The 27,433-nt window shown below is 49.1% G+C and overlaps 1 protein-coding gene across 1 annotated transcript; it reads right to left on the minus strand.

Annotated features, from left to right (window-relative positions):
- Nucleotides 1-317: 317 nt before the first annotated feature.
- FSCN1 (fascin actin-bundling protein 1) lies at nt 318-27,269 on the minus strand. The gene is made up of 5 exons (XM_077828824.1): nt 26,329-27,269; nt 7,392-7,548; nt 5,225-5,346; nt 4,626-4,793; nt 318-3,154 (listed from the first exon to the last, which is right to left on the minus strand). The coding sequence occupies exons 1-5, from the start codon at nt 27,149-27,151 to the stop codon at nt 2,952-2,954; spliced, it is 1,473 nt and encodes a 490-aa protein (XP_077684950.1). The 5' UTR covers nt 27,152-27,269; the 3' UTR covers nt 318-2,951.
- Nucleotides 27,270-27,433: the final 164 nt, after the last annotated feature.

Consider the following 27,433-nt stretch of genomic DNA (forward strand, 5'->3'; position numbering starts at 1 on the left):
AGGCATTAAGAGCAGGAAACATAGCTGCAGGAATGGGAGCTGGCAGGCACCACCTGTCCATGCTGGGTAGAATGGTGGCCTTCCTGATGCTTAGAAAGGGGAGTAGTGTCAACTCAGCCACATGTAAGCTTTGACTTGACAGGATGCACCTTGTCTAGTGTCAACAGTAGTAGGAGCATTTCTCTTCAGGTGACTTACATAGTGGCCTTCCTGCTCCTCTCCAGCCCCTAATCTGCTTGCATAGAGCCCAATCCAACAGCACGATGCAGAGAAACTACCATAGAATTGCAGGCACAAACGAACGAGTTTCCTTGTTTCCAAATGCAGGTTTTTATTGGTCTTTCTCCACTTGAAGCTATTTAAGTTATACAAATGGCACTTACAAAACATAAAAAAACTCAAAACTGTTAACAAAAATTTCAGAGTGAGATGTTTTCAAAGCCACGACACCCGATAAAGGAGACTGAAAAATTCTTGACCTATTGTCACATGGAAGAAGCCAGAGCAGGAGTTACATGGTTCGAACTGCAGCTAGGAGTGGGGAGAAAAGGGCCACAGTGAATGCGAAAGCCAGCAAGCGTTATGTGCCAAGTCACAGGATCGTTCAGGATTTCAGCAGGCCACCTGTTTCTTTAGAGGCATCTTTGTCCCTAGAGCAGATTGTGGTTCAAACACTGACAGATCACCCCTGAATTTGAAAGAAGGTAGATGAACCCAGAGGTAAAACCCTGGCATCACAACAGGAGCGGAGATGATGGTAGGGAGCCCATCTCATCCCCACTCAGATTAGGGGTGCCAGCTGCTCTCTGAATAGAGAGTTTAGCACCAAGCTCCTATAGGAAGGACCCATATAATGGCAATGTGGCTTTAAGGCTTATGAACCCCTTCCCCCTACCTTGCCGCCGACCACTAGTAGTGGCCCTTTGTTTTGGCACAGATGTGAAGCCACAAGCACCATGCATGGTTTATAGCTTAGCAAGGCATGGAGATGTGGACTGACCCATAGGAGCCAGCCACTGGAACACAACCTGTGGCTGTGATGCAGCACCTTATATCTGGAATACATCCACCTGTTTTCTCCCCCCGCCCCAAAAATCGGTCCAGGCTCAAACTGGGACATCTGGTTGGCCAAGTACAAAAAGGTAGGCTATTTAGGTGGTCACAGGGAGTAGAACGCCACCCTTGGAAAAGCCTCAAAGGGCAAAGTGCCTTCTGATACCCTAAAGAGAGGTTTAGCATTACCTATTACAAATGCACACATTGTTAGAACTCTAATGCAGAGAACAGCTGATAATAGTGCTATGGAGAGCATATATAAATAGACATTAAAAATACTGTTTTGGTCCTTTCTGCTTCCAGTAATGTTGCTAAGTTTTCATGCCATCAATGCAGAGTTGGCACTTGGGTCAGAGACACTGACTAGTCCTCCCCCCTGGGGTGGCAGAGAGGAGATAGCTTTATCAGACCTATACACTAGAAATGGGCATTTTACACTTTGCCACCACACTGTTCTGTGGTGAGGATTTTAAGATTCCAGTAGGGTATGAGATAAGAAGTGAACAAATACCACTGTGCAAAAGTTGCTAATGAGTTTTCTATTCTAAACTGAGATCTGCAATTTTTGCTTCCAGCCACTGTCCAGGGAATGAGAAATATCAGCCAGTTTACACTGCTCCTCTCCTCCCACTGCTCCTGTAGCCCAGGAGACTTGGTTGTTGGGTAAAAACTCACTGAGATATGGCAGCTGGTGGGGCAGTCCCGCTGTGTGCCAGACTCACTTGACTCCTCCTGAAGGCATGGAGAGGAGGCGGGTCAGAACCCTTGTAAGGCCTAACCCTTGCTAATCAATAGGCAAGTATGCCCACCCTGTTCAAATTCTACTACCCCTTTTAAACAGCCACAGGGAAATCAAATTCCCAGCCTGGCTGGCAGAAGTTTTTATAGAGGAAGTCTTCCCCAGTCGCACACAGAGGTGAGCCAGAGGGTTGCTACCAATTTCACTCAATGTGTCCAACTACAGTATCTGTATCAATTCAGAGAGCCTGTCCCCTTCCAAAAAAGTCTAGGATTAGCACTAAGGCAGCTTCATTAGCCTCTCAGGTGCACATCTCAGTGAGATGTGCTAGAACCTGCTGAGACAGGCTCCAAGATGCTCCTTGGACACTTAGAAGCACACAGGGGGCACAAGGGGAATCCCATTGATGGAGCTGGGCGTCCGAAGCCTTCTAGACTGATTGGCCTTAGGAGAGTTTCTAGATGAACCCCCTGCATGTCTTTCCAGTTTTGAGAGTTAAGCTTGCTAGTCCTGCAGCTGGGTTCTGTTTTGCTGGGTATGATCTGCTAGATCACCTCTTCTGCCCCCACTAGGGACTGAAAATATTTATCCTTCATAAACCAAGTGGGAAGAAACTTTCTTCCCATGCTGGGAACTATGGAGAGCACATTTAATCATAGAGACAGAGATTAACATAACCCATCTCACCTCCCTTGGTCTGAGCAAATACCAGGAGTGTGGGATGCTGGCACTCAGATTCTCCAGCTTTGTGCAAGCTAGCCCTTGCTCGACAGCAGCATGGGCATTGGCAGTAGAGATTGAGATATGGTGCCAGCACTCCAATATGGCACAAGAGAGCAGAGGTGATCTTATTCCCTTTAGTTTTAGGGGAAGAGGACAACAGAGGTGATGCTCAGAGCCAGGGTGGAGGATGGCAACTACAATTTTGAAGCCCAACACAAACCCAAGGAAAGACCCCACTAGCTCTATAGACAGGTTGCATTTTCCCTAGGTCACTATCCAGTTAAGAGATAAAGAAGACCAACCTCCAACAAATTGGATTGGCTTCTATGGCAGGAGGGAGCAGCAAGCCAGTCTGAAAATCCTTTTACAGAGAAAAAAGAAACCAAAAAAAACAAAACAAAAAAAAATTGGCAAGGGGGAAGCTAAAGTGCATTTAATATTCCCAGAGGGTGGAGGGGTCGATTGCATCGGTGGAAGCCTTGAGGACACCAGCATGGTCACCCTTCAGGTATTTGCCGTTGGTTTTGATAGCCACTTTGTTATAGTCGCAGAACTCGAAGAAGAAGTCCACGGGCGTATCGCTGCTGCTGGTGACAGAGGACTCGCTTCCCACCATCCAGTATTTCCCAGTGGAATCTGCAGATGGGGGGGGGGAGGGGAGAAAAGCAGCATCCTGAATGAAGGATATCTGGGATGGACACCAGAGGCTAGAGAACACTGCCAAGCTACTAAGCTGAACTGAAGACTACAAAAAGAAGTGTTGTGAAATTACAGATAGGAGGAGAGGTGGTGCCATTACAATCCACACGAGTTGTGATCCACAGTATTGGAGTGTTCTTTAGAGAGAGATCAGCTCAACATCCAAAGACTTTTAGGACATTTGAAAGGAGAGCCAGTTTTGCAGCCTGAGCTGTTCAGTTTGAACCATGGGAAGACCGGAGAGGGCCACTCAAGGCCAGCCTGCTTGTTTCAAAGTTTCTTGTGCTTCTTAACTGAACCTGAGTTCTTGACAGCTTAGGGGAGCCATGAGACCCCATGGGTCACTGCAATCACAGGGGGACAGAGTAGCACTTATGCAACCCAACACTCAGTCTTGCTCCTAGTGACTCCAGCCCAAGTTCAATGGCAGTGACAGGCTCACCCCCAGCCAGCAACAAATGTCACCTTATTATGGTCCAAGATGTCTGGTTGTTGGCAGTCTCCAGGACACCAAGGGCTGAAGAGATAGAGAGCTGTCCCTCTGCAACAAGGCTGAGGATTCACAGTACAATAGCAAGGGGGTTTAGGTTTCATTGACATGCCAGAATTGCCTTGGATTAGGTTGGTTAGGCAGAGGCTTAACAAGGGGAACCTGAACAAGGCAGAGATCAGAAAGGAGTCTCCTAGACTCAGCCCACTCCAGCAAAGTGGTAAGCCAATGGTCACTCTAGAACAGTGACTCAAGCTTTCCAAACTACTGTACCTTTTTCAGGAGCCTGATTTGTCTTGTGTATCCCCAAGTTACACTTCAAAAAACTACTTACTTACAAGACAAAAATACAAAAAAAGTGGCACAGCTGAAAAGTTACTCATTTTTACCATACAATTATAAAATTGACTGGGATATAGATATTGTATTTACATTGTGTATATAGAGCAATATAAACAAGTCATTGTCTTTATGAAATTTTAGTCTATATTGATTTTGCTAGTGCATTTTATGTAGCCTGTTATAAAACTAGGCAAATATTTAGATGAGTTGATGTACCCCTTGGAAGACCTGTGTATCCCCAGGGGTACTGGGTACCCTGGTTGAGAACCACTGCTCTAAAGGCAGCCCAGATCAGACCTCTAAACCTCCTTTAAGTCCACAGAAGAGAGTCATCCAGCAACGCAAAGAGCCTCCTGGTCATTCTACTCTATGGAAGGGTGCCACACAGCATTGGTCTGTGGTGTAGGAGATTAAAGCTGTGTAGCCCTTAGGATAGTAGCACTGCTAATGACCAAATGATCTCCTTCATGCATCACGTTGTTACTGTATGAACAGCTGGGCTATTCATACAAATACAGCCACAGGGGACAATGTGGGTAGGTGGAACCCCCAAGGCTGCATACCAGCAGGACTGACCTTTGATATTATATGCACCATCATTGAACTCCAGTTGAAAGACATCATAGGAGGAACGATTGCAGTCCAGGGTTCCAGTCACCTTGCGGCAGCCAATGAAACCGTGTTCCCCACGAAGGACAATGATTGGCCTGTTAATCAGCTTCATCAGGAAGTGTTCTGTCTCACCTACCCAGCCAAAAAGGTCAGGGGAAGAGATGGAGGAGAGAAGGGCAGTTAGGTACCCAGCTTGTTAAACAGATCCAGATTCTCTGGGGGAGAGTACGAGAGATGTGCCATGGAGATTCCCCCCCGCAAGGCATCCCAAGCTATCCTCTCAAGGTTCTAGATTTGACTTGGGGTGGGTGAAAAAACAGCCAAGGTAATTGGAGGTGGTCAATGGGTTTGACTCTAGTCTGGTGGATCAGAACCTGGGAGAGGAGACAGCCACCCTCCCTGCTCTTTGCCACCTTCACTCTGACACAGGCCAGGGGGTGGCAGAACAGTAGCCCAATCAGTGAGGTCAGAGGTCTCTAGCTTTCCCAGTGTCACCCCAAGCTCTTCCCCACCATTACTTTCCCAGAAATCACTAGGCTACAGAGGCCAAGGCATCCCCTCACCTGCTGCCTCAACAGTGGCTGCGAGCTGCCCGTTCTTCTTGGCCGTGACATACTTGCCATTTGCAGCCTTCAGGGTGATGCGCTTGTCGCACCATTCAATGTCAAAGTAGCAGCTGGCGTTCCTGCCACAGCAAAGACAAAAACAGCAGACAAGCCATTGGGAAGGGAAGAGCTGTACTGGGGACCATTCTCCTCCAACAGAGGGGCAGTGCAGCTTGGGGCCCATGGAGAATAGCTCATTCTGCAAAGCCCTATCCAGCCAGGCAGGCCAGCTGATGTTTGAGATCCTGCATAGGAGGGTTTGGTGGACTTATCCCAGCATCTTTTCTAAGGAGTTTTAGGGTTAAAAGAAATTCACTATCTACTGTGCAATTTTAGGCTACAATTTAGGTCTGAACGGCCAGCAGTTAGTGGAGCAGACTATACTCTTGGCAGTAATCTTTGGGCTAAGTTCCCCTTTTTTCACCTGATAGTTTAGCCCTAGGAGTTTGCTTCCATGGTCTCCTTCGTGACATGTCAAGGCTTTTGCCCTGTGTAAAGAGAAGATATAGGTTTTACCTGAGATGGGCTCAAGGAAGACATTCTGGGGTGGTGGAGAGGGAAGTCAGACACCTTCTGAGATCTACTTTAGGACTCCAGTCTAGATTTGAGAATCTGGAGTCTTGTTTCTCTATCAGGCCTGACTTGGGGAATCCCTTCATTTTGAGTTCCACAAGGACTATCCCCATATGCAGTTAAAGATTATGAGATCCAAGGGGATTCTTTGAGGCAGTGCCTAAGGACAAACTGGAAGTGGCAAACCTCAGGCCTAGGTTAGTCTATTTCCTTGCTAGGAGGGTTTGGAGAGTGTTCAGTTACAGAAACTTAGGCTCACTTGCACAGAGGTTTTGGGCAGAGGGACTGAAGAGTCACCGGGAGTCAAACTGACCCTCTTGCTAGGCTTTGCTTTGGGTGTGCAAATTCCACAGCTCAGGGGAACCACATCCATCTGGTACTGGTTACAGAAGGCAAGGACGCTCTTAGGTATGAATTCCATTGAGGAGAAAGGCACTCTAGACCTCATGCTTTCAGGACAGCTGCTGTAATTCCTAAGTGATCAGCGTCCCCCCAGCTTTGTGCAGTGTTTTAACCAGTCTGGTTTGACTGGATGAAATAGTGAGAAGTCTCACTTGGTGTACCACCACTCAGTTTAGGTGAGGGAGGATCATAAAGGGTCTCTTATTTTGCCTTGCCAGGCCTGCTGTCCCAAGGACACCAAGACAGACAGCAGAAAGCACAAGATTCTGCTGCACCTTCAGATATGGATGAAGCTTGCTGCATCTACTGTACTCTGGAGAAGCTGATGGAGTCTTGGGGCAAAAGGGAAACTTGCTGTTGGGGTATCTGCTTGGAAGGATGGAGCGCCTGATCTTGGAGGGCAATACTCAAGTCACTGGACCAGGGCCCATGCAGATAGGACAGCTATTATAAGGACCTAATATTATAGTTCTCTTGTGTAGATGGGTGGGTTTTAATCAAGGCTTTATTTTCACAAGGAAGGTATTAGACCCATTTCTGGCACACAGCCTAATTTACATCTAAGGGTTCAGATAGGAACTGCAAAGCCCTAAAGGGCCTTATTACAGCCTTCTGTGAAGTTTGGCAAGTTGACTGCTCCAGATACCCAGTTGTCCTTGTATCAAACAGGCCCAAGTGAGGCAGTGTAACAATTCACAACAGCTACTGTTTGCCCCCTCCACTCTAAGAGGCCATTTAGCCCAAGGGGATGAATGCTTGCAGAGGATTGGGGCCTTATCAGGCATGGCATCACTACCCTACTAGGGCCATGCATAGGAATGCTGCACACCTTCACTGAGCAGCATCTCTTGCTTGCATATCCACTAAGTGCATTTGTAGTTGGAAGTGAAGACATTAGTGTTTCAGCCTCCTGTGGCGAGGGACAACCTTGGGGGTGGACCAGTTGCTTTCAGTCGGACCCTGGACTCAGGCATTTCTACCCCAGTGCTGGGGTATCAGGGCCACCTTAGAACAGATGGCATTCAGAGGGTAGAACAATTTTGTTCTACATGCAGATGAGACCCCTGGATTCTTTGGCTCCAAAGACAGCGACCAAGCAGAATGCCCTGCCCGCTACAAGCACTGGACAGAAGACACTCTAGAGACTTACTTCGCTGAGGCAGTGGACTGTATCCCTCCATTGGAGGTGAGGGTCCAGTATTTCCCAGTATAGGTCCTGAAGGCACACTTCTTGGTGTCCTTGTTAATCTCCAGTTGGAAGGTTTCTTGGTCACTCTCCTCATCCTGATTGGCTGAAAGGTCCATCCCTATAGGAGAAAGTCAGGAAACTTATCTTGTGGCAAGAAGCCCCCTCCCCATGAGACTGACCCCTCCACCCCCCCACCAACCCAGTCCAGCTCAGACTGGACAGAGCAAGGACTATTAGAGAACAGCCCCTAATGCAGCCAATTTTCAACATGTTTGTTAGGGACTCAATGAGTTAACTGAATCAGCAGCACAAGAATATCAACCACAAGAAAGTGGGGCAAGTTTTGCAGAAAGATTCTGTGACAGTTTGCTTACTCTTAGCGAATCCCCCTTAGCTGCAATAGTACCCCGTGCATAGGCTTTCTGCAAAAAAAAAACAAACACACACACACCACCATCCATGGAACAGTTTTCCTGACATTAAGATTTTAATCTGGATGCTCAAGTAGTTGGAACAGAACATTTCAGCTAAGTCTGCAAACAGCTGAGCGTGCTGCTCTTGGCCCTATTGCTGATCAGCCCATCAAATGAAAACGAGAACGAGGGGAAGTTACAATTGGCTACTAGATGTTTTCATGTGTAAGAGATGCTAAACTAGTCAATCCATACTAGTAAATCTTGCTTCAGCTATGTGACTTTCCACCACATCTGTAGACTTTACGGCATGCTTAAAACCAGGGCAGGGGCTTCCGTGTGTTAATTGTCAAAGCACTTCCATGTTTCCTAGTCATGCTGCAGCACTGGAAATCAGAGGCTGCAATATGGCTGAAACAATTTGGACCCTATTGGCTGTACAAAGGAGGACAGAATTCAGGGTGTCATATTGTGGTCAGGTCCCTCCATCCCAGAACGACAGAAGTTAGTTTGTGTCCCATCTAAACTCCTCTCTACTCTTCCAGGTCAGCTGGAGGAGATTAACAAGGATGTCAACTGGCCTAGACTAGCATCCTGTACAGTTGAAAGGCACTCCATATTAAAACTGGAATCATAGGACATCTGCACTGGGCCACTTTCACCCTAGATCCAACTCTTGAGCCTGCTTCTCTCCCTCCCATCCCAACACACTGCCCTGCTCTGCCTGGCTTGTGCATGCTGGCAGTGCCTTGTTGTTCTAACTGTGCTGTCTGGCCTATCATGCACTCAGGCTAGTCCTCTTGCTGCTGCTCTGTACAAAACTGCACTGCTTTATCCTCCTGTACACTGCTACCCAAACACAGCTGCCATGGCACCCTGAGCCAGTCTGGCCCAGTGAGATACTGAGAGGCCTCACTTGCATCTGACCACAGGCATTTATCCTCAAGAAAATATGCTTAGTCAATACATGCTTGGGCCAAGTATCCCTGCATAGAAAGGGAAACTCACCAAGCTTGGCAGCTTTTTCCTAAAAATACTTCTGGGATGTGAGTCACAAGCAAGCACTTTGGAGCCAAGAAAAGCCCAGAGTAAGATTCCAGTGTCAGACTTCAGAGATCTTAGCAACCTACTGCTTTCGCTTCTATTCCTGGAGCCTGCCATTCTCCACTGGGCTTTGGAATCAACTGTGTGGGTAACTCTGTTCCCACAATTGCTAGCATTCATTTCAGCAATCAGGCTGCCCTAGATGGACAGGGTTTTTCCAGGAAAAATATGGAAATGGCTGGTTATTGAGAACAAGTTGCTCGCCCATTAGCAAGAATGAAGTGCTGAACTTGACAAGGATTCCGGAGCGGAATTAAAGTGGGAGCATTCAACATAATTGCTCTGCAGTGTGTGTTTTAAAGGGCCATGGTCTACCACCAAAATTAAGTTGCCATTAAATTGTGTTCACAGCATCCTTCAGCGGGATAAGGTAGAATATTTTGTGAAGAGCTTTTTCCACTCTGATGTTTGAGGGTCCTCCCCCAGTATAAAGCCTGCCTGTCACCTCTTCATTAATAACAGTGGTAGCAAAGCTGGAACTGAAGACTTGCAGAGCTGGAAGGGAGAGAACAAAACTGCCTATATCAAGTGCCTTCAAATGCACAGGACAACTGACTAGTTTTCCTCTAATCTTTCATCTCTTACAATCTTGACGGTTACACATAGTAGTTGGCATAGAATTTTCAGAGTCAGATTGTTTAAATTAAAGGGATGTGGTGGCCAAACTGCAAAAGCCATGAGATTAGATAGGCCCAAAGCTGCACTTCCATAGAAGGGAACAGGCCTAGACAGAGGCAGGCTAGTTAGACAACTGTTATCTAGTCAGACATCAGGGTGAAGAGTGCCTCCTTTGTGAGAAGTTGATAGGGGCAGTGTTAAGAGATAGCTAGGGAAGGGTCGGGCACGGCTTCAAAGGGTTAGCGATCCCTCTCTAAACCTTCACATGCATTTAATAGCCAATACTGAGGCCAGCTAGGTCTGGTTTATAAACTGATTAACTGGAATGATGAGCAAAGCACTTTGCTTTCAGCTTTTTGTTTACCGAGCTTGGTTAGCCATAATCTCATGATTATGAGCCATGTCTCAATTGGCTTCTTGTCGGTATCTTTTCATCCAGGCCCGTCCCTCTCAGTTGAACTAGTGTGACTAGTCAGTGCAAGAATACTGCTGGTGCGCATCTGCACGTGTGTCAAGCATTTGGGGGCAGTCTGAGCCGGCCTTCTTCCCCAAGGAGAGATCCTGCTTACCTCTTGTCCTCTCGCCCTGCTTCTGAGCTCTGTTCTTCACAGCTCAACAAGTTGCGGGCGTCAGTGCCACCTTTGAAGGTCCCTGGATTCTGGAGCCAACCGAGAACCAGTCCAGTCCCTGGCTTTAGCCTTGAGGCGCACTTTTTGCCGTTCAGAATAGCCAGAGCACAGCAGTGCTCCAGCCGCGCCTCCTTTGCCAGGGTTTAGAGTGGTTTTCAGCAGCAATATGTTGCCAGAGAAGCCTCTGATGCTGGGGAAATCCTGGGGGGTTAGATCCAGCTGATTTATAATGCCTTTAACCTGGCTGAGGTGACTAAAGGGGCCAAAATCAGGGCCTTTGCCTCTGCTCAGGTCAGCCCTGTTGGTGAGCCTGCTATCTGAACCAGTCTGCCCCCCCCAGGAGAATTCTCTCTTTTGCCTGAGCCTCTCCTCCAATATGACCTTAACTGAACAATTTGCTCATTCACCACGATTTTGACATAGTCACGTCCAGCCCCATGTGCTGCAGAACTCAATGCAAGCCAAGCAGACAGCATGCCAGGCGTTCAGCATTGGTGTGTAGGAACGCAATGGTTTCAAAAGGAAGCTGTGTGGCATGTTTGGGACTGATGTAAGTTATTTATGGTGCTGGCGGCTGTGACTATGCAGTGATCCATGTTTTGTCACCTGATCAGAGGGAGGGATAGTTCAGTGGTTTGAGCATTGGCCTGCTAAACCCAGGGTTGAGAGTTCAATCCTTGAGGGGGCCATTTGGGATCTGGGGCAAAAGTTGGGGATTGGTCTTGCTTTGAGCAGGAGGTTGGACTAGATGACCTCCTGAGGTCCCTTCCAACCCTGATATTCTATGATTAGCTGAGACAGGTTTGAGCCAGATGGGAACATCTCAGGTGTGTCAGCTACAGAGAATGAAGAGCTCTACCAGGTTATGGGATAGTGTCTTCTGCTAGAGCCACCAAGGCCCCGTCTACAAGGATGGTTTTAGGAAAGTCTCTGATCTGCAGCTCAATAGGCTGATGTGTGGAGGGAAGAGGGGGGAATTTTTACAAGTTCTCTGTGCAGACACAGCCAGGAGGTCTCAGTGCAGCCCACTTGATCAGATAGCTTATGGGAAGAGAGGGGTAGGGTCCTGACAGGACAAGAGTTTTGGGTAAGGACCTTCAATGCCCAGCTGTAGGTCTAACTTTGGAAGGGGCACAGCTCTTGCTACCCACTATGCTGCTACCCCCCCTTTGCCTGCAATTTTCCATGCCTGCCATTTGGGGTTTGCTCCTCTGTGCTCAGCTGTAGTAGAAGCAGTTAAGGCTCACTCACATTTGGAAGTCTATTTGAATAAGCCTTTACACAATGGCCATACACTGAGGAATGCAGTGAGTCAGAGGCTGGCTCTGGCTGGTCTCCCCCCTTGTAGGGAAGGAGGGGCAGAAAATAAGGCCTCACAGAACCAATGAATGAATGTGACCGCACCAAGACCTGAGTAACAGGAAGAGTTTGTCTTAAAGGACTATGCAATGGCCAATTCTCTTAGTTCTGACAGCTTGCAGGTTGGGGGTGCTGCCCTCACCCTGAAATCCCCCCCCCAGCAAAGTGGGAAGGAAGTATAGAATATTTCTTGGATCTTGGGCAAACAGGCAGAGGTGAAGGACATTAAGGTGGCAGCTGGCAGGAAGAGCCACAGAAAAAGGAGTTTTGGTTTCCTGCTAAGTTCCATGGAATTTCTCAATTCCATTTGATAAAAACAAACATTTAGGGTTTTAGTTTCTTTCACCTCTGCTCTCCCCTCTAGAAGGGGATGTTTTCTCTCCCAAACCCAGTGTTCCGTTAGGAATAGAATGGTTTGGAATTTAAATTGTTTACATGAGACTGAATACAATTACTGGGGAATTTTTCATTCAAAGCTGTTTTGACCAAAACTCTTTGGCTGGCTCTACTGGCAGGGATGATCCTACTCCAGCAACGATTTTGGGCCACTGCTTCTGTTTGACAATCACAATCAGGCCAACCATAGGGCAGCAATGAGCAGCCTTCCCACAGATGGCATAGTCAGAGGAAACTGCACAGAGAAGCCTGCTCTCTCACTAGGTAGAGTCCTATGTTCTAGCACTTGAAATTTGACCAGTTCTTCCTAGTCTAACAAGGTTCTAGTAGAACCACATGCTCCCAAACAAGGTGTCAGCCTTGCTTAATTGGGGGAAGGGGAGGAGGTCAGGTATATATAGTACTCCCCCATCATGGGGCGGGGCGGGGCGGGGGGGGGGGGGGGGGGGAAGAGCCAGCAGTAATTCTCTCCCCTACTCTTTTTCCTTATGGAACACACTAAGTAGAACGCTGTAGACCAGGGGTTCTCAGCCTTTTCTTTCTGAGCCCCACCCTGCAACCCAACTCCACAGCCCACCTGCGCCACAGCTGGTTTTCTGCATATAAAAGCCAGGGGTAGCAAGCGGGGCAATTGCCTGGGGCCCTGTGCAACAGGAGCCCCTGGGAAGCAACACTGCTCAAGCTTCAGCTCTGGGTGCCAGGGCTCAAGGCCCTGGGCTTCAGCCCCATTCAGTGGGGCTTTGACTTTCTGCCCTGGGCCCCAGTGAGTCTGATGCTGGCCCTGCTTGGCCGACTGGACCCCTTGAAACCTGCTTGCACACACCCCCCTTCCAGGAGGCCCCAGACCCCTGGTTAAGAACCACTGCTGTAGACTATTCTATAGTTGGGAGTGGAACAGGAAGTGAATCTGATAGTTTGCAAGTTATACAGCTTCTAGAAGACTCACTGTCTGAACTGCCAGTAGAAAAACCCACTTGACTATTGACAAAGGTGATTTAGGAATTCCTTGTAATTGGTTTTCTGGACCAGAACTATAAAATACTGCAGGGTTTTATGCAATTGCAGAGAGGGTTAACTGCAATTTTTGTAAAACCCCAAGACTGGATTAAATGTCACCTGCAGCACCTTTTATTCCAGCTTGGGTACATTTTGCAGAGCCTCTCAGACCTGCTGAATCAAAGCTCTTTGGGGTTAAGTTATGCATGTTCCATTAACTGTGGATTTCACCTATCCACTGCATCACCCCAGAACCAGCCTTGAGGTTTTAAGAGGATGCTTTCCATGGTGAAAGCTAAGCACGCCAAGTTTGCTCAGATTGAAATTTGGCAAGCCAGAAGGGTCAGAGTGATTCACCCTTTACCCAATAACGCAAAAGGTGGAAGTATCCAGGAATGCATGCAAACATGTTTGTCTAGCTATCTGTAGAGTCTTATGGATACACAATCCAATGCATATGCTAAATTAAGGGCTCCAAGCACTAAGCACCAGCGCTTAGGGGATATGCTGGTCCATTAAACAAATTCCCAGTCACTCACTTGCTCCATGACCTTTGCGCCATCTTTTGCCCCTCTAGAAGCAGGCAGCATACTTCACAAGGTGTTTTGTGGAAGCATGGAGTAATGCTACACTGAGAGCAAAGGTCATTAAAACACATGAGCAATGGCTTCACCATCCCCACAATAGGAGCTCAAAAAACCCCAGCAAGCTGAGTTTGTTCAGTGCAGCTGGGTTAGTCACCAGTCGCACCAATTTGCCAGGTAATTGGTGGTGCTCTGTAAATGTTAAGTGGTCCATAAATAAGATGGTCACTGATGTCTCTTGAAGGTGGTTAGAGGCGATATTGATCTGGATAATCGAAGTGTTAGGAGTGTGCCATGGCTCAGTGCTTTGAGCCTCTAACCCACTTCTCTCCCCCTCCCTGCTCCAACTTGACAGGGCTAGTCTGTGGCTTCCATCATGTAAGCTAAAGAGAAAAAGGAGTACTTGTGGCACCTTAGAGACTAACCAATTTATTTGAGCATAAGCTTTTGTGAGCTACAACTCACTTCATTGGATGTAAGCTAGTTTCCCCACCTAGATAGTGGAGTATCACCTATGCATTTCCAAACAGACATGGAGTACAAGTGCCAGGCTCCTCTCTCTCTCATGCTGAATTCAGTTTGAATGGCTAGTGAGCTGTGGGAACAAGGTGGGCAGCAGGAAGTAGCGTCCCAACTCCTAAACTAGACATGGAAATCTAACTCAAGCCCCACTTCTTGCACCTGCAGCAAGGTCAGCATCAGCGGACGACTACTAAGACATCTCTAGCCTTTCAAATGCAAGAAGAAGGGCACCTTCTCTCCACCACCCTCCCATCTGGAATTTAGCAAGCACCCAGCATGACCATTTACAGCTGCTAAACAGGCACAGGCTTGCCTCCGGGCAGTGGAGCGGAGTACCTGGGGACAGAGCACAGTTGTGGGATCACCAGAGCCCCTCATTCTCTTCTGCTCCCCAATGCTAGGTACATTTATAGCTGGAGGGGTCATTCCCAGCTCAGGCAGGCGCTCCCATTAGCGTCGATCCAGCTAGCCTGCTGAGGATCGCTCAGCCACTGCCGGTGGCACCATGGCCAGTACAATCCCACCTGAGATCCAGGAGAGTCAGGCAGCTTTTAAAAGCTTGTCAGCTCAGAGCTACCACGGGGATATCTACACCTGTTGGAAGTTACATCTCCAGTAGGGAGGTCCCCTTGGAGTCACTCTGCATGCTCCAACCTTGCTGCTGGGGTTCTAGGCTTTGAAGGAGGCTATTGCCAGCTGGGGCAGAGAAAGAAGGGGAGCTGGTAAGAGCTGCCAGTGCAGAACAGACAGAATATGGCTGCCCACAAGCCTCTCTCACATTATTTTAGCAAGAAGCTGAAGGGGACAGTGTTCTGTGCACTGCATCTCCAGGTGCAGACACATCTCCTTGAACTGCCATTGTAGCCTGGGTTTCGGATATGAAATGTTAATGTACATCACTGTACTCCCAGGAAGATCTGTTCTTGGCTTCCCTTAATCCAAAATAAGTCATCTGGAGGGATGCTTTGCTCTGTATGGGGAAGACAGTGCTGGGTTGCAGAGGGCAAAAAGCAAGACATGCCAGGAGCTAGATTCTGCCTTCCTGGGGTTCCTCCTTCTCCCTTCTGCCCACAAAAGGGCTGAGACTAGTACTCTAGTCACTCAAGTCTGGAGGGGGGTTCCAGATGCCACTTATTTAGATCTCTTCTTTCCTGTCAGAGAAATAGGCCATGCCTGTCCTGCTCCAGCTGCATTACACCCATTGACAGGGGGTTTGCAGAACATGGTCTCCATGCAACTGGAAAACTTGAAGTCTCCCAGCCTTCCACATCAGGGTTTTAGTTTTAAATTATGAGCCACTGTTCTTCCCCCCCACCCATCCCTGCCTTCTATCTAAGCAGATACTGCATCTGCATCACGAACTGGAATGTAGGAAAAAGAGCCAACAGCTAGATAGCTACCATGAAATCGTACTGAACAGAGACCAGCTTCCCATACGCTATGGCTCAGCGGGAACCACCTGCTGAGGTACTTGGAATGTATCAAGAGTTAGCCAAGAAACAGTCTCCCACCTGGGGGCAGGAGATGAAGTGGGAGTGATAAAGCAAATCTAGATAGACAATGGTGCGTTTCTTTTTTCATTTACAGACCTCTAAAAAATTTCAAATGGAGGTATAGATCCCATTGGAAATCTTAGTCTGTGGATCACTGGGAGCTGCAGACCACAGGTTGAGAACAATCAATTTAGTGCTAGACAAAGCACTGGCTGCCCAGAACCCACCCTCTTCCCCACCACCATTCAAGGGTCAGCTGTCCATCTGATAGTCTCTTGAGACAATCCAAGTATCAGATGTAACACACGGGATTGTAGGCCCATAGGTGGTCTTACTCACAGGGAATAGATCAGGCTGTGGGAGGAGAGAAGGTTCTCAGAAGCCCTCTCCCCAAATGCCAGGCCGGAGTTGGGTTACACAGACTCAGCAGAAAGGAATGCAATTACACTCCAGCTGAACAATGCTTCAGAGGGCTGTAATGGAGACTGAACAGGAGGTTTGGAGGGTCACAGCCATGCAAAATTAGGGAAATGTTGCATGGTAAAGTATCTTGAGTACCAAACAGGCTTTTGTACCCACAGCTTAGCAGCTGATGAGGGGGAAGAAGAAAAAAAACAAAACGAAGAAAAAGCCTCCTTTCCTGCATCAAGGATTAGCTAACTCTAGGGATACAGAGCAGGACTACTTTGGCACCTTCGAGAGTAACAAATTTGAGCAAAAGCTTTCCTGAGCTACAGCTCACTTGGCTGCTATTCTGAAACCTGTTTAGGGATTAAATTGTTCACTTTGGCCAGCTGGACCTTCTCCTCCACTGGTCAAGGCTAGATTGGTTCATCCCCACCTTCCAGAGGATCTGGAGTGTAAGGAGAAGCCAAGGTCTCCCCCACAGCAGCTTCTCCCCCACAGCGAGTGATTCCAGGGACATGTGGCTGAGTCAGTGTTACTAGTCAGAGGCTTTTACCGTCATCCCAGGCTGTGCTGCAGGCAATTATAGTAATATTAGAAGCCTTAGGGCTCCCATTCTGGTAATTCCTATATCCCTGTCCCTTGCTCTGGATAAGGTATGCAGACAGCTTATAAGTACTCCAGCCCCCCCTGCACCATACACCACTTGGTGTCTCGCCTGTTGCTTTTGACTTTTCACACCAATCAGCAAGTCTTACCAGCAAGTCTTACGTTGCTTTCTGTGTAAGAGCTTTATGCACTCATTAAGCATTGTGGGAGGAAGACAGTGATCAAGAGAGCAAGGCAATTGTTGCTTTCTGACCTAGGTGCATTTAGGGGTGATATGTGAAAGATCAGAACCCCAAGTACTAGGTTGTGTTGCCTAGTCGCCTCTCAACCTCCCTCCCCCCCCCTCCCCTGAGAGGGTCTATGCTCGATAAGATTAAAAGGCAGATGTCCAATCTGAGAGGTGGGCATGCTGCTCACACCTTGAATTTGGCACTCTGCCTGATTCTAAAGCCAGAAGCAATATTATATTGAAAGAGTTTTCAGTTGTTATCCCAGAGCGCTCTGCAAATACCATTACCTTCAAACTTTAATTACTGCTCTTTGTAGATTTCCAGTCTGAAATCAGCATGACTCCTCCTGACCTTTACAGAGCTGCTAATTAAAGTTAGAGACAAGAGGGAAATGAATAGGGAAAGGACCAAGAACTAATCTTCAGGGAACTCCGAAGTGGATAGAAAGCCACTTCAGGAGAAAGTCTGATTGGTTGGAGAGGCTCTTGCTTTTGGCCAGATGGATGCAGTAGTCCTGTGGTAGAGGCTGCACTAGGTGTAAAGGAGAAGCCTTTATCAACAGAAACGATGTAACTGACTATTGAATAAGGTCAGACAAACCTAGAGAAAAATCCACCCAGGATATGGAATGAGGAGAGTGGAGGCAAGGGAAAGTTATGCATCTCTGGTGATTTTTTTTTTAAAATTAAGTTGGACTGTGGCAGGTTTCATTATTAAGAATCTGGGGGAGGAAGTTGTCCAAAGCAATAGGAGGAGCAGTGGCAAGGAAACAGGAACAAGAGGTCTCGGAAAGTCACTTCCTAGGGCAGTCTTTACATGGAGAAGACTCCTCCTCGCATTTGGCAAAGAAAACTCGGGGACGGCAGGAGAACTTGGGGTATTAAAGAGGGCAAGGGGATTGCCAGCATCTTTGGAAACCAGGTGATAGGAGGAATTAGTCTTTGCAGCTCTGGTGAGAGCTCCCAGTCTTACCTTGGTGCAGGGGGATTAACAACATTGTTTTGAGACATTTTGGAGCTAGAGGGAGAAGAGTGGTCTGTATTTTGTTGTGCTATTAAAATAGTTTTAGATGAGGAGAATTCATGCCATTAGGGAGCGTATCTCAATTACAGCACTTCTACCAGGAGTGGACGTCACCACCAAGGCATCTTGGTACAAGCATTCTTAGGCGTTAGTACCATTAACAATGAGCCTTATGTACATCCCCAATTGTTCCCTGCATCAGGAACATTACATAACAAAAGAATTCTCTCAGCCCCAACCCCTCTTTGCTTAAGCTCCCCCAAGGGAAGACAGCTGTGGAAACGGACAGGAAGAAAAGCCAGAGTTGGATCAGGAGAGAGATTCCTAATTCCCTAGCTGCCAAGCTTTCCCACTGCTGCCAGCACAACAGGCTGAGAGATTAACCTCTCAGTACCCCAGGGAGGCACAGACTCTGAATGAAATACGCTTGTACATTCACAGAGTCAAACACGTCTTCCAACATCATTACTCAGTGGTGAAGTATTCTAGCAGCACCACCCTTCCCTCTGCCCTGAGCCTACTACACACAGGGTGGTAAGTGATGGATACACTCTGTAGCTGCTGAAAAAATTCAGGACCCTAAACAAGGCCATTTCTAGACAGAAATGAGGTAGATTACCTCTGAGAGAGCCACTGAGGGGACCCATTTCACTGCTCTGGAAGTAGTTTCTAGATGTAGATCCTTATAGTGAGGTGCACAAGCTAAGCAGCATTCAGACAGTCCCCTATATATAGACTGAAGCAACCTCTGAATTTCTGTAGCTTGTATTAGTGCAAGTTATTACAGGATGGCAACAAGTGGAAAGCTGAAAAGCGTGCAAGGAGACCTCATGCAGAACAAAGGGACGGAATTACAAGTGCACACCTGCCTTTTCCGTTAGCTCCCATGGCTCAGACTCCAGCAACATAGGCAGAAGCTTAAGTATTCTGGGAATTGGTACACAGCAGGCAGAATTAGTTGCTGCCCAGTGCTTGGAGACTTAAAGCTATAGATGCAAATGCTAAGCTGCATCTTTTACTTCAAAATTCTTATGTATGTACTGAAATTAGAGCTCTATGGTGTAAGTAACAATTCAAGTGACATTAACCCACTACAGAATCTGCAAACGCTTGTTATCTATAGCACAATAGACCTCTAAGCCCAACTAAGATGGAGGCCTCTGTACTAGGTACCATGTTCCAGAAGAGCTTGAGGCTTGCCTACACAGAGTTGCAAGGATTTAAACTAATGGGGTTATTTTAAGCCAGTGCAAAAAGAGATGTTACTGATTTATAAACCAGGCTTGGTTAATTAGATTAGGAACGGGTTTAAATTCAAATAAGTCATAACTAAAATGAGGGTATCCAAACAGGGTTTTTTTTACCTAAACCACTTTGTGTTTCGGCTGCCCTTACAAGTAAAGGGTTGTCTAAACACAAACTGGGCAAGACAGAGGGCACATTCTCAGTGTTACTAGTGAGGGATTGAGGCAGAGAGATTAAGTGACTAAAATCTCAGGAACGCTGTATAGCAGAGCCAGGAACTGCATTCATGTCTCCCAAATCCCAGTCCAATGTCTTAACCACAAGGCCATCAACCCTCCCTGAAGGGTTATTCATAGATCAAGCCTCTTCAGCATGTTAACCCCATCGGAGAAAGCAGCATGTCTTTCTTTGTGGGGCTATATAGTTACAAGCTGGTTTTCAGATTCGCAGGTTCTTCAGTTCCATCTGGAGAATAAGCCACCTGAATAATGTTACAGGGCTCTGCAGGTCTGAGGCCTCCTGACCCACTGAGTTAGGCTTCATGTGACCATCCTGGGGCCAAATCTGGCTAAAATTAAAACTACTTCATTAATGGCCTGAAAGTCTTGAGGTGGAATTCTGGGTCACATGTGCACTGCAGGACCAGCAGCAGATCCAGCAGCATGACGTGGGTCCTTCTAGTAGGGTAGGCAACACATTCCATTCAAATTCACCACTCAAAGGGTCAAGCCCCTTGAGTATTGGCACATGGGGGCTGACATTAAGCCAGATGTACATTCATGCTACCAATGCAGATAATATATGCATAGTTCCAATTTCCTGGTCTGCAAATAGAACACAAACAACTAGGCTAGTCTAACCTTGAGGAGACCAAAACCACTTCCAGCATGAACACACTTGCTAGACAACAGCGGCTAGACAACATACATGGCATTTATGCAGTGCTTTCCATATGAAAATTTCAGGGCACTTATGAACCCAAAGTAAGCTTCAGAAGGCATCAGTGAGGCTTAACCTCTCTATCAGTAAGAAGGGTTATTCAATTGACTCTGGTTAGGATAGGTCTACACTGAAACCACACGCGTGCACACACGTCTAAAAGCCCAGGTCAATTGACTCAGACTCATACTAGGGATTAAAAACAGCAGTGTAGACATTCCCATTCAGGCTGGAGCCCAGGCTCTGAAGCCCAACAAAAGGGTTAGGCCTCCAAGCCTGGGCCCAAATGTCTACACTGCTATTTTTATCCCCATAGCACAAACCCAGTCAGCTGACCCAGGCTCTGAGATGCTCTGCCATGGGCTTTGTTTTCTGTGCAGTGAAGATCCACCTTAGTGACAGAGCAGCAGATTGAACCTAGGTTTCTTGATTCCTATGCTACAGCAATGAAGGGATGCCCTTAAGGAGGTAGCCAGCAAGTCAGTCACATAACTGAAACAGTATGGAGATAGACAATTAGAGGCCAACTCAAAAGAAATCCAGCACTCCAGCAAGGCACGGTTACAGCTGAAAGACGCATCCAAACCTGCCACCCAACACTCAAGTAGAAGGGCCTCATTTGTGGCCAAAGGACTCCTCCTTGAACAACATGCTATGCTGAAGATTCTAGAGAGCTCCAGTGTTGTGGCATTTTACCCAGCAACAGTGTCCGTGTGGAGGTCAGCATGACAGACCTTGTGTCTTGCTACCTGAAGGGACCTGCATGCTAGGGTAGGACTCCGTGCTCCAGTGCTAATTTAGCCCAGATACACCACTTATTTCCCACCCATGCCCAACTGCTTTAAGCAGTCATTGCTGTGGGTCTGCCAGCAAAACTAGAAGCATACAGGAAAGAGCTGCCAATGCTGATGGAGGGAATTTGGCAAGCCATGAACTCAGGAGCCTAGAAATAGAACCACAGTCTCACCTGGGCCAAGATCCAGGGCACTTGTGGGTTTGAAGGCATTTTAAGTTGGTTTCAACTTCCCTTTCATCTGAGCTTCATTCCCCAACTCTTGAGGCTACACTCCTCACTTTCTGGCAGTAGGTACACAAGCTCAGTTCAGAGGACTGGCCTGTACCCCTCATTGCTTAGCTTGGATGCATGGAATCTGGTTGCTTAGTCGTTCTTGCCAGGAGACCATCCCCCCACCATACCTGCAGCCCTGCCCCAGACTAGTTTACAATAAAGCTGGTCTGGGTATCGCACCTCAAGTCTTACACTTGAATGGCGACTCCTAGTTAAGGAGAAGAGACAGTTTGTTGGGGCCAAGTCTGGACACAACCACTGGTAAATAGACTGAAGCCTACGCAGGCTTTGAAGAAATGAGGTCTGCAGAGCAGTGGCTAACGCAGCACCCAAAGAGGGACTTCTCCTAGAACTATGCTCAGGTTAGAGTCCTGGATACAGCGGCAATAAGGAGTTCTACTACTGCACTGATTTCCAACCCCTTCCTAGCCCCCCCATTAGGTAGGTTTGGATCCCCGTATTAACAGCTTAGCAGGTCATTTAACCTCTGTCAGGGCAGAGCTGGGAACATATCAAGAGTCACCCCCCTATTCCGAGTATTAAGACAGCGTTGCCTCTGGCTCTCTAGCCAGGTGACTGCCAGGAGTAGGTGAAGACTAAGAGGGAAGGACAATAGGAGCCCCACTTACAATTGGCATTTAGCTACCAGAGATCAGGCACTAACCCACACCTCTCTCTGCAATCACCTGTCCCCAGTGTACTGTGAAGGCCAGGAGTCAGAAACCTCTCCAGAATTCCCCTTCCCCACAAGCAGCAGAGCTATGGAGATCACTTACACGGATTGCTTATGCAGGCTAGCTTTGATCACTTTGCTCAGTTCCTTCCTAACCTCTCCCCCAGCCCCCCATGCTTCCTGCTTCTGGCACACAGCCTGTAAATTCACTTGATGTTCCATCAGGTCAAGCCATGGTAGAAAGTATCTTGCTCTGACAACATATGGAGGGGATAGGGTGACCAGATTACAAAAAGTGGCTGATTTTTCACACCTGCTTTTTTTTGGGGGGGGGGGGGCGGGGGGGATTGTTGCATATATAAGACCCTAATATCAAGGAATCTGGTCACCCTAGAAGAGGGCAATCACCCACCCACCCACTCCATCACTCCTGTGTCCAATAATTAAACAGGGAAGGGGAGTCCTGTCTGAAGGAGCCTCCCACCAACAGAAGAAAAGACATCTGGTAAACTCTCAGCAGCCGTGGGGGTGCTCTCACCCCAGGGAACCTAACTCCCACACAGGAGGCTTTGTTACAGCAGACCCAACATCCCCAATCCCAGAAAGAGGTGGTTTGTTTTTCTTTATCTTCCAAACCACATCTTATTTCTAACCTGAGATTAGAGGCTGACCTTGATATTTGCATATGTGAGCACCCTGTTAACATAACCCCACTCTCCTATTCCCTAGAAAGGGCAGTCTGTCTCCTAGATAAACCAGCTCCTTCTGTGCTCTTGGCAGGCTTCCCAGGTAACTGGGCATTTCTTTCCAAGTAGGCTAGTTGATTACACCTTTGTCTGTGATCTCACCTGCTCCCCAGGCAGACTGGGTTTCTAAAATAGCCTGCAAGCAGTTACCTGGGCATAATCTCTCTGGAGGCTTTGTAAATCAGAAAAGGAAGCAGACAAATCTAGATCATCCTCAAAAGAATTACACAGTCACTTCTTTTCCATGCTGCCTGCCTGATAGACCTGTTTGATTTAGGTTTCCGGCTGATCCAGCCAGGACAGCTTCAGAGTCTAGGGTACATTCCTAAATCCTGACTGGGAAGAGGCGATTAGTTCTGTGGCTCTTCAGGCAAGCCTTGAGGGAGCTTTAAATTCATCTCCAGGAAGGATCTGAAGCACCCAAAGAAGTGGTGAATCAGAGCTGCCTCCCAGTCATCAGGCTGAACTCCCACCATCCCCCACTTCCTGTCACGAATCCCCAACCCTAGCAGACTTTTCCTTAGGTTAGTGAGGAATGAATCCCTGATGTTCAGGGCTTAATTCCAGGAGGGACAGACAGTGTGGTGGTGTGGGGGAAGGGGTGTGTGTTGTGAAGAGCTTTTACCATTTCCAAGTGTTCTCTACCCACTTCTACCATTTCCAAGTGTTCTCTTGGCAACAAAAGCCAAGTGATCTCTGCTAACTCAGCACTTGTTGGGCCTGTGTTCACTGATTTCAACTATCCCTGGGGCTGCATATGCTCCAATTTCAGGAAAACCGACAAGCCTAGGCAGTAGCTATTATAGCTCTAGCTGTAAAAGCTATCTGAACCCAGGAGCTCCTCTGGGCTTCCTGTGGGAGAGTCTTTCCTTCCTTCCAGATACCCAGACACAAGGATCCTTTCTCAGAGGCCCTTTAAGTCTATCCACTATGTGTCTAACTTCTAGTTAGGCCAGGCAGAGCCCAATTAGTGGAGAGGTAGCACTAACAAGGGGCAGATGCTAGCTAGGCCTATGCTCACACCAAACTCAGTATTTTGGAGGGAGAGGGGGAAACTAGTTGAGGTTGCAAAGAACATAGGGAGAAAACCCTTTGGTTTGCTAACTATGTTCTTTGCAACCTCACCAATGGTGGTGGGAGACAAGTCACACCAAGGTACTGCTGCCCTCCCCAGTGCAAGGGGTGAGGGGAAGAAGAGCATGACCCCCAATGAATCAGTTCAAAATACAGATCTTTCAGGGCCAGTATCAAGTGTTCATTTAGGATGAGACTCCCTTAGTCTTTTAGCCAGGTCACTCAGAGCGTCAGTCTCCAGAGCATCCTCTCCTCTGCAGTATCAGACAATAAGGACAAGCTTATCAGTCTAGTAGGGGAAAGGGCTGTCTAGGAAAGCCTCCCCTTGACATGTGTTTTTAGCTTTGTTTCTAATTAACCTTGGAACAGAGGGAGAAACCAGCAAGGGACTGAAAGAACAAGCAAGTTGTGCCCCAGCTGAGCTCCACAACTGTTCATTGCTGCTGCTGGCTAGGATTAACCAAGCGGAAACTGGTTCCCTGCCTGAAACATACTTAAAGGAGAGATCATATTGCAGCTAATCATTCCACTGCTACCCATGACAGTCTTGAGAGGTATGAGATGTCTTTCCCCTTTAAGGGGGAGACTGAATGAAGCTAATGCAAGAATCCAAACTGGGATCCATCTGGACCCATGAACCAAATCCCTTTCTCCCCCACCCCAAAGGTTTGCACTTTGGGCTTTTAACATGTGCCAGAAAACTTATGGAAAACTCAGGGGAACAAGGAACCCAAACTAACAGGGATATAGCCAACGTTTGGTCTTCTTGCTCCTGGTTCTTCCTACCCCCCTGCCCTCTTCAAATTAAGGATCAGGCCCAGAAGAGAGATTCAACAGGGAAGCAGAATGCCACATAGACTCACTAGTCTGGGTCATTTGACCCGTTTCCACCATAGGTGATGGAGCCCACAGCCCCTTTCACTCCTTCCAAAGTGAACAGAGATTTCCCTGCTCTGGGAAGACTCCTCAAGACCTGCAGGCAGCCCAGCCACATTGTTTGGGCTTCTCCACTCATAGCCACATACCACACTCTGAAAATGAGCAGTGTTATTTCCACCAGTGCTGCAAGAGCCTTCCTCGGCTTGTAGAGCGGCATCCCTCTGCAGCCTGCTGTAAAATGCGCCTATCTGACCACTGCTGAATGCCTCCCCACCCCCACCATACCACCCCTCCTGACATCTGCTTTTCCAATCCCAAATACTCCAGCGTGACAAAAGACTGGAGCAGCAGCTCCCCCTCCCCCCAATGAGCTCAGCAATAGCCATTCTTTCTGAACCACAAGCCCGCCCTTGTTCTCCTACCAGCCTCCCCATCCCCCTGACCCCCCTCCCCCTTTGACTGGGCAAATATTAACTATCAGCCAAAGGAACAGTTGATATTTTTTGGAGTTGGGTGGGACATGGTTAAGTCAGTGAATTCCCTGTAGCAGTCTGCAGAGTAAAGACAGAGCAGGCAGTCATCCAACCATTACAGACACTTAAAGTGAGGGGAGGTAGGAATCCTTGTGGTTGCACATCCATTTTGGTGATTTTTCACAGAAGGGCTTAGACCGAATTCATTCCTCAGCCTTCACACACATATGGAAAGCCAAGCTGTTACCATGTTTATCTGACCTGTACCACAAAGCCAGGCAGTTTGTAATGTACTGGCTCTCACCTACACAACTGACGTATCTAAGATAGCTTTGATCAATACCCTCTCACCCTGCAGGAGGGGAACCATTTTACAGCTCCCCCTCTATGTTGTTACCAGCCTTAAGCAACTGGTGGTTAAGCTTGTGGGTGCAGAAGGTGCAAGATGGGACCTGCATTAAATGCTTAACCGCACCGCTTTGTGCAGTCTCGCTAAACTCCCAGTTAACAGCGCGCACACATGGAGCGCTATGGTCAAAAATACCGCACAGAGTTCTTTACCCTTCATCCACAAAGCTGATCACTTCTGCACTCTATTAAAGAAAAATCTGGCTTCCAAAGGGAGGGGAGGAAAACCTCAGCAGGCCCGGCCAAAGCGGCAGCAGGCAAAGGCAATGCTCCCTTTGTGTGAGCTGAATGTAGGTCATGTTTTCGCTGCACAACCAAAATCAGCCGCTAGACACCGAGTTTCAGTTAAAGCCCTTACATAACCCTGCCAAATTCTGCCCTGCAGCGAGCAGGCAAGGGAGAAGCCTGTCTGCACAAGCCAACACGCACTGAAGGGCCATTGCCGTGGCCCGGCGTAAGCAGCCAAGCGGGACTAGGAGGCCAGCATACACGCGCGTCCAGGGGAGTAGCTAGCCCCCGAACTGTAGGTCTGGGGCTGCCCAGCATGGCTTCCCCCTGCACACAGCCCTGGGGGAGGGCTGCCGGGGGGGGGGGGGGCGAGGTCTGGGGGGGGCAAGCGGGAGATTTGGCGAGGGGCCGTTCTGTCGGGGGTTGAAAGTAGCTGCTGCCGCGGAGGGCTGAGATCCCTGGCCGCAGCTGGTCGGGCCGGCGGCTCCCGGCGCACGATGAAGGCAGCGAGGACTTGGATGAAGCACCGGGGCCAGCCCCTGCCGCCAGCCCCGAGGCGCACGCAAGGCGCTGGAACGAGGTGGATCCCGGGGAGGCGGAGAGCCACGGATCCCAATAAGGCCAACCCTGTACGCGATGGGAACCGCTTTCCGAGCCAGGGGGTGGGGCAGCCCCGATGGGCACATGCCCATCGCAAGCGAGGTGTCCCCCCGCCCCCGTACAAAGGCCTGGGAGCTCGCCCGAGGATGCTGCTGGCGGGGAGGGCAGCGGGGGGGTCCTTACCTTGCCTGGTGGACACGTTCCTCTCGTTGCCGGCTCTCAGGACCACCTGGGGGCAGCTCTGCTCCAGCACGAAGAGCTCGTCCTTGCCCACCTTGGTGCTCTTGCCGGCCTTGAGGGTGCCGCTGGGCCCGGAGGGGGCCAGGTAGCGTCCCTCGCCGTCCCGGAAGGCCACCTTGCCGGACCTGAACTCCAGCGTGTAGCCGGTGCCCTTCTCGGGCTTCTCCACCAGCCGGCCGTCGTGGCGGAGGAAGCGGTGGTCGCAGGTCTGGACGCTGTAGCGCTGGTCCTGGAAGACCAGGGTGATGAGGGAGTCCACCCCCCAGGGCACGTCGCGGTCCACAGCCATCTCCTCCTGCTTGGCGCTCAGGTGGGCGTAGCGCTTCCTGGTGAGGCTGTAGATGTTCACCTGCGGGTGCATGGCGATGTGCACGCTCCACTTCTCGGCCGCCGACACGGCCTGGGCGAAGCAGGAGATGCGGTCCTCGGTGCCGCCGAAGTAGCGCTTGTGGGGCTCGGACTGCAGCGACCAGCGCCCGTCGTCGTGGGCCAGGATGACAAAGCGGCAGTCAGCGGCCGGCTGCTCCCGATCGCAGCTCACGTTGCCGTCCTTGTCGGCCGCCAGGTAGCGGCCCAGGTGGCTCTTCAGGAAGACCACGTTGGAGTCGTCGCCGTCCTGCTCCAGCGTCCAGATCTGCTTCTTCTTCATGCTGGGCGCCGAGGCGTTCACCTTGAAGCCGAAGGCCTCGGCCGTCAGGTACTTGTTGCCGCAGTTGATGAGCCCGAACTGGATCTGGAGCGGCGCCGAGGTCCCGTTGGCGGTCATGCTGGCGCAGCGACGCGGGGGGGAAGCGGAGCCGCTGGGGCTGCAGGAGCCGGCTGGGCTGCAGCGAGAGAGAGCGAACGTGCGACAACAGGGGGTGGCGGCGGCGGCTGCTGGCCTGGGTTTTCTCCACGCCTCCCGCTTCCTGCCTCCCCCCGGCCTTTGTTCGCCTGGACCGCGCGTCCCCCCCGGCCCCCCTCTGCCGCCGCACAAAGCCCGATTCACAGGGAGCGCTCCCAGCTGCAGCCTATATAGAGGGGAGGATGTCGGGGCTGTGCTTGCAGC

The sequence above is a fragment of the Eretmochelys imbricata genome, chromosome 10 (genome assembly GCF_965152235.1).
Source record: "Eretmochelys imbricata isolate rEreImb1 chromosome 10, rEreImb1.hap1, whole genome shotgun sequence".
Taxonomy (NCBI): Eukaryota; Metazoa; Chordata; order Testudines; family Cheloniidae; genus Eretmochelys; species Eretmochelys imbricata.

What these genes read in the sequence shown, in the direction of transcription:
- FSCN1 (XM_077828824.1), bottom strand. Translation starts at nt 27,151, where the DNA reads ATGACCGCCAACGGGACCTCGGCGCCGCTCCAGATCCAGTTCGGGCTC. An exon ending in AGCCACTGTTGAGGCAGCAG is followed by an intron (nt 4,794 to 5,224) that starts GTGAGGGGATGC and finishes TTGGCTGGGTAG; the next exon opens with GTGAGACAGAACACTTCCTG. An exon ending in TGGTGCATATAATATCAAAG is followed by an intron (nt 3,155 to 4,625) that starts GTCAGTCCTGCT and finishes CCCCATCTGCAG; the next exon opens with ATTCCACTGGGAAATACTGG.